Source organism: Primulina eburnea, chromosome 9 (assembly GCF_022965805.1).
Source record: "Primulina eburnea isolate SZY01 chromosome 9, ASM2296580v1, whole genome shotgun sequence".
NCBI lineage: Eukaryota > Viridiplantae > Streptophyta > Magnoliopsida > Lamiales > Gesneriaceae > Primulina > Primulina eburnea.
The window spans coordinates 30,206,027-30,212,968 of NC_133109.1; the positions used below are offsets into that span (position 1 = coordinate 30,206,027).

Genomic DNA, 6,942 nt, shown 5'->3' on the forward strand with positions numbered 1-6,942 from the left:
TATTCATACTCATAAGGCATCTTTTTACGTGGAAATAAAGTTTTCCTGGTTTTTTATTTTATTTTTTTTTTTGTGACGAGTATATTTCGAACAAATGGCATTCTGGATATCGGATAAATTTAGGGTGAACCCAAGAATTTAATGGGGTGATTGAGATTTGAATTAGGCGGTTTGTTGCGTCTTATTCACCTGAAATTTGCTGTTCGAACTTCAAATTTTTTCAGAGGGACAATTACTTCTGACGAGAGTTGAGGAAGGTGAGTGGCGATTTGAATCCATATATTATCTCATTTTTATTATAATTGTTTTAAAATTGAAAATTTATTACGTAAATATATCTTAAATCTTCATATAAAAGTACTTCGGTTCATGCTTATGACAGTCTAAGACTCTAGATTACCAAATGAAGCATAGAAGAAACTATTCCTATGTTCCAAAAAATAACCCCACGAGAGCTTATCCCACACATTCCTCATTGTGCATCACTTGTTCACTTTTGGCTGTTTGCAATTGCCTCCTCACAAGTGCGGTATAGATTCCATTCATATCAAGAAGCTCGTCGTGACTGCCACTTTCGGCTATTTGTCCATCAGATATGACTGCAACCGTGTCCGCACTTTTGACAGTCGAAAGCCTGTGGGCTATAACAAGGACTGTCCTTCCTCTCATTAACGAGTCCATTGCATCCTATAGATATACATGTGCAAGTGGTCAGCTGGAGATAAGATAGTTTATACAAACAAGCCATGACTGGAAACGAGAAATAATTCTATACCGGGTCAATCAACAGCAAATGTGTGTGCTTTATGTCTATCAGAGCCCATGTGCAGTGTATGTGATTGCGTGAGATATAAAAAACAAAAAGATTAAAAAAAACCACTAATTCTTGTTCAAATAGAATGATCCTAAAACGAGCAATAAAATCAAGAAGACACTTTAAAATAGACGAGAAATGTGGACAAACGACAGACAAGAAGATTCAAGAAAACTAAGAAAAAGTGATTTCTAGGTATTAATCTTACTTGTACTAGGTATTCACTCTCGGCATCAAGAGCACTAGTGGCTTCATCCAACAACAAGATTTTTGGGTTCATCAGTAGTGCTCTTGCAATTGCGATTCTTTGTTTTTGGCCTCCTGATAATCTCAATCCACGTTCTCCAACAACAGTTCGATAATTTTCAGGGAATGTTGTAATGAATTCATGGGCATTCGCCATTTTCTGCAGAATCGACAATAATGTAGAAAATTTTAAAAGTAAGGTTTCTGAACAAAACATAAAGGTTGAAAAGATGAAAAACGGTTTTGAACTTACAGCTACATTTTCTATGTCAGAATCACTTGCTTTTCCATCAAAACCGTATGCAATGTTTTCCTCAATCGTACAGTTGAAAAGAACTGGCTCCTGGCTTACTATACTGATCTATAGATGAAACTAGTCCGTGTGACACACAATGAGTAGTTATAGTGAAATGGATTGGATCGTTTGTTAATGTTACCTTTTGGTGGAGATATTCATGTGATATTTCCACTAAGGGAACCCCATTCAGCGAAATTTTTCCTTTCAGAGGGTCGTAGAATCTCTCGATCAAGTTAGCTATTGTTGTCTGCAACCCGTGATGTGCATTTATTATAAGACTATTGATCCAGGGGTATATTTACTTAAACGAGCTATAAAGAGACAAATGTGAGGAGTTCATTACTTTTCCTCCACCGCTCGGTCCAACAAGAGCTACTTTGGAGCCGGGACTGAGTTTTAAACTTATTCCCTGTAACAATGAACAGTGAGTTTACTTAATTAGAATTGGTAAGCACACAACTCACTGTACGTTCACAAGCGTGCAAAAAAATTGTAAGAGCTATCTAAGTCTTGGTTTTGTGATATTCGGATCTGCTTCTAACTTGGACAAAACAAAATAAAAACGGCACTAAAATATATGATTTGCAGTTTTTAGGTGTAATCAACTGCTAAATGATATCTTCGACATTTCAATTGATATTTCAGCAACCAGAATAATACCTTGAGTACCATATGACTTGGACGAGAAGGATAAGCAAACCAGACGTCACTTAACTCCACATCTCCATCAGGATCACTGCGAACAAAACTAGAAACATAATATGGCTGTGCTTTATATGCATCTATAAGGAGGAATTTATATATAGAACTAACCTGATTGGGCATTTATCTCCAGATTTAGGCATGGTGGAGACCCGATCTAGAAGCTGAAAAACTCTACGACTCGCTCCTGCAGCTTTCATTGCAGTGGTATACAATCCTGATAATGAGGATACTGAGGATCCAACTGTAGATGGGAGATTTCATTCATAAGAAAAAGTTGCTGATTAGTCACCATCATAATAACAAACAAAAGAGTGAATCTTGCTGAGATATATGTGAAATGGCGTCTTTGTCCTCTTATTGTATTATATTTTGTTTTTCTCACAGTGATAGCCATTCAGGTGATTATTCGCTAATTTAGTAAATACAAAATACCTGTCAGGCTATACAAAATGAAGGATGTGAGAGCTCCAGCAGTCAAGTGGCCCATTATAGTCAAGTAAGCTCCATAGATTACAACTATAATCACAGATAAGGTAGATGCTGCATTCAATCCTCCAAAAAATAAGCCAACCATTCTCTGTAATTTTCAAAAAGAAATATGTGAAATTTCAGCGCCCAGCAATCATTTAACATGCTGCTTGATAAGATTTGTTCCAATTCTAGCTCATAGATGGATACAAGAGGATTCATTAGAGATGAATTTAAGAATTTGAGAGAAGGGAACTGGATGAGGAACAAGGTTAGGCAACTGAAAAGATTATGGGGGAAAGTTGAAATTTTAGTCAAACTACGCAATTGTTTTCAAAAAACATCATACGCAATCAGCCCCCTTCTTTTAACGTATAGAGAAGAGAATAAAATGGAGAAACTCACCGCTTGCCGGATTCCAAGCTTCAGTGTCTCATCAACTTTTTCCGAGTAACCTGAGATTGCATGTTGCTCTCGTGCAAAAGATCTTACAGTTCGAATTGCTCCAAAAGATTCCTAAAGATCAAAACATGATGGCTTCCATAACATAGATAGCTAAAGCATATGGCATTCATTATGCATGGTGAATAGTAAGTACCTCTGCAATTGATGCGGCTACGGCAGCAGCGGCTTGAGTTGCATGTGACAGTTCTTTAAGATATCGTCCAAACATACGGACTCCGACTGAGATGAGTGGAACAACGACTAATGCTAGAACTGAGAAAGAATACATGTCAATTTTTTAGAAAGTTTTCATGTAAACAAAAGAATCCGAAAATCCCTTACGTGTTAATTTCCAGGATGATGATATCATGAAACCAATGCCAATAAGGGCAGTGGTCACATTGCGTAGCGATTCTGAAAGATTTGTCGTAGCAGCACTTTTAATAATTTGGGTATCTTCTGATAGACGGCTTAGAAGTTCACCCGTTCGAGTTACATCAAAGAATGCAATTTCCTGTAGTTGTTATTCCAAATAAAATTTGAGAATCCAACTTCATTTCCTCTGGAAAATTGACCAAAAATCAGGTCTTACTTGCTGGATTAGTTGACCAAACAATTTCTTCCTTAGCCGAGCAACAACCCTTTCACTGGCTGAAGAAAATAACCACGTTCGAACTGATGTGCATATAGAACTGGAAGGAAGTTCCGAAAACAAGATGCTTTAAGGGTAGTAATTATGAAAAAGAAGAGCTCAAAGTATGAACCGGAATGAGGAAGTAAAAGCCAGAGATATTGAATTCATACCCAACAACAACAATTAGAAAGATAGCTAGTATTGTCTTCTTGACGTCATCCCATGCCTCAGCTCGCTCATCAGGAGTTTTCAGATTCCTAGATACAATATCAATTATTCGACCACCAAATTTGGGCTGCGACAAAATAAAAACAGTAATTAATACCCTTTATGCCCCATTGCACAGTTTCTCAATAGTATATTTGCAGAAGACAACATACAGATAAAGAAATTAAAAAATCTTATCAGAAAAATTAAAATGGCAAAATTACCAGCTTATCAATAGATGAATGCATTAACTGCACAATGTCCCTCGTTTTGCCGGATTATTGCAGATATAATCATAAAGGATATTTTCAGGACACTAATAACGCACTAAATTATAGGGTGATTGAATCTTGATTTATAGCATAAACATGGAGAAAGCCTTACCACAAGAAGGCTAGATGTGGATGCTATCAACAGTGCAACAGTCGCGATAATTAGCTTTCCAGCATCTGGCTTTGCCTGTTTATTTGGAAAACCATTAACTAAACATCCTAATAAATAAAACCTAGTTCATCAATACGAAGTGTCACTATTTTTCTCACCAGATGTAATACTCTACCAAATCCAACATTGGATGCCTGAAATTATCACAAAGTCAATATTTTTTGCAAGAGTCCCATGTACATATTTAGAGTTCAAAGAGAAACCAATGCAATAAAATCACTGATCGCCCACCTCTGTGGTACCTCCTAGCTCAAGATCTGTAGTTCGATCATCAGGTGTTCCATCCTCGTTAGCCTTGCGCTGTGCCTACGTGAAGAATAGATTTTGAAGTTATAATTGTAGGACCAACAATATAGCATGTTAACTCAATCCAATTAATTTCTCGGAATTGTCATAAACACATCGTTTCAAGTATTAGTTTTAATAACAATTTCTTTTGAAAAGCCTTGATATAGTGATCCTAAGATCATAAAAGACAAAACACCAAGTCTGATTAAAGGCATTTAAATGAAAGAACGATAGACAACAATAAACTGTTAAAATAACAAGTTTTAATTCAATAACAGTGATTTAAGCCTCCAGTTTTTCAGCCTAAAATGGTGTTTTGTAAACTTGTTAACCAGAAACTTTTCCTAGCAACCATGTATTCAAGAAAGTAAAAGTGCATGAATCCGCATCACCACAATACCAAACAATTTCTTATGTTTAACAGAATCAAAATCCTAGACAAATCATTTTATACACAACACAATGATTTCTTGGCCAACTGCATCCACCGTGACATCACCACCGTTGCAACAGACCACCACAGCAGTATCAAGAATTGCTAATCATTTAAAATCTTTTCAACTCACCCAAACCCAAATCAACCGAGTATTTCGACTTGCAAAATCAACCAATCAACCAAAAAAAAAAAACAAGAAAAAATAAAACAAGATTACTGTAATAAATAGAGAATTCCTCGCCTCTTTATTCAAGAGAGAAACCCTTTCACTCCCAGAGGACATAAAGGATTTCGAAGTCCGATCACTATGCTGTTTCTTGCCCATCAGACACAACGAAACAGAAAATAATTCTTTGATGCTCTGAACCCAAAGCTTACACAAATCCGCAAAATTCACCGGGAAAAAGAGAAATACAACTTTGTAATTCGCGAATTAGTTCATGGGAATTGGTGATCGACCAGGTTTTTCAAAGCATTGATTTCAGTCTTGATATGAGCTCGCTTTCTGTGACTTCATAGCCTTCCTCGTGTGTATATTCATTCAGTTACCCATGTCCACTTTTTTTTATTATATATTGAAAGTGGAAAATTTCTAACTTGACCATGCGACAAATATATTATATAATATTTTTTATAATTTATTTGATATATATTTAAACAAATATCAAAATATAATAATAAAAAAATGTAAAATTATAACGTCATTTTGATATGAGTTAAAAAAATGTAACTCGATATATATAGAAAATAAAAAATATATCAACTGCTATAGTGACATATATCAAAATTTAACGACTTTATTAATATATATGGAGCACAAAACGGTCGTACGAATCTTTATCTGTGAGAAGGGTCAATTCTACCGATATTCACAGTAAAAATAATATTTTTTTGCATAAAATAGGACTCGTGAGACCGTCTTACACAAATTTTTGTCATATATATACTTACTACAACAAATCATGACATCAAACTTTAGTTACTCTATATGTTTTAAACTTAATAATATAATAATATAGATTTGTAAAATATCATTCAACTATTCCAATCACGTTTTTTTTTTATTTTAGAAAAAACCATTTTCATTTTAAAATTATTAACTTTTATTTTTATTTTTTATTTAAAAAAAAAACTACATATAACACATGATACACACATTATGTGCTTGTAAATCGTTTTTATAATTAATTATATTTACATTGAAATATAAATAATCTCATAATAGTAAAAAATAACAAAAAATACTTCAATTTAAAATGATTAAATTTAAATATGAGTCATACGATAATCGTAAACCACGTACTAAACTGAAATATGGAATAATGAAATATAATATATAATAAATAGAATATTTTTTTAAAAAAAATTAATTCTTCGACGATCTAAAATGAGAGTAATGTTTGTTTTTAGTTTCAAGAATTGAACAACAAAAAAATATAGAATGAGTCTTTTATAATATCTGTCAACTCTATCTATATTTACAAAATTGATCAACAGAACCGTCTCATAAATATTTCGTTTGTATACAATTAATTATTAATCCTTCTAATAATAATAATAATAATAATAATAATAATAATATATTCACATTAGAAAACTAACCTATAAATCATCGGCAGGGACAATGTTTTTGTACCATTTTGGTACTGCTGTCCTTCTAGAAAGGAAAATAAATAATGGCGTAACTTGAAGCACGTGTAACTTTTTTGGAATATACTTTTTTTATTTGGTTGTCCAACTCTAGCCGTGGATTACTTACAGTCCATATTTGTCAGAAATATTTATTAAATTTATTACAACCTCCACCATATAAGCATTGTCTAGGTATTTTTTTGTAAAGTACAAATTTGGGGGAGTGTCAGCTATTCTGGCCTGAGGTGAGATCGGTGGGCTAAGTCTCCATCTCCATTGACTAGGTGTTATATACTTAAGTAATGATAAAAGAAGTCACATCCAAT

At 33.9% G+C, this 6,942-nt stretch overlaps 1 protein-coding gene across 1 annotated transcript; it reads right to left on the reverse strand.

Moving 5' to 3' along the window:
* Positions 1-274: 274 nt before the first annotated feature.
* Positions 275-5,533, reverse strand: LOC140841576 (ABC transporter B family member 27). The gene is made up of 17 exons (XM_073209098.1): positions 5,226-5,533; positions 4,492-4,566; positions 4,359-4,394; positions 4,201-4,275; positions 3,780-3,904; positions 3,568-3,667; positions 3,318-3,489; positions 3,130-3,248; positions 2,937-3,047; positions 2,496-2,640; positions 2,172-2,304; positions 2,019-2,094; positions 1,702-1,767; positions 1,498-1,605; positions 1,314-1,421; positions 1,023-1,220; positions 275-687 (listed from the first exon to the last, which is right to left on the reverse strand). Exons 1-17 carry the CDS (start codon positions 5,307-5,309, stop codon positions 457-459), a joined length of 1,962 nt encoding a protein of 653 aa, XP_073065199.1. The 5' UTR covers positions 5,310-5,533; the 3' UTR covers positions 275-456.
* Between the last annotated feature and the right edge of the window lie 1,409 nt (positions 5,534-6,942).

Bases quoted from the DNA above. Each gene is read 5' to 3' on its own strand.
- LOC140841576 (XM_073209098.1), bottom strand. From the start codon at position 5,309: ATGGGCAAGAAACAGCATAGTGATCGGACTTCGAAATCCTTTATGTCC. The intron at 3,490-3,567 runs GTAAGACCTGAT...TAACAACTACAG, and splicing joins TTGGTCAACTAATCCAGCAA to GAAATTGCATTCTTTGATGT. The intron at 2,095-2,171 runs GTTAGTTCTATA...TTTTGTTCGCAG, and splicing joins GGAGATAAATGCCCAATCAG to TGATCCTGATGGAGATGTGG.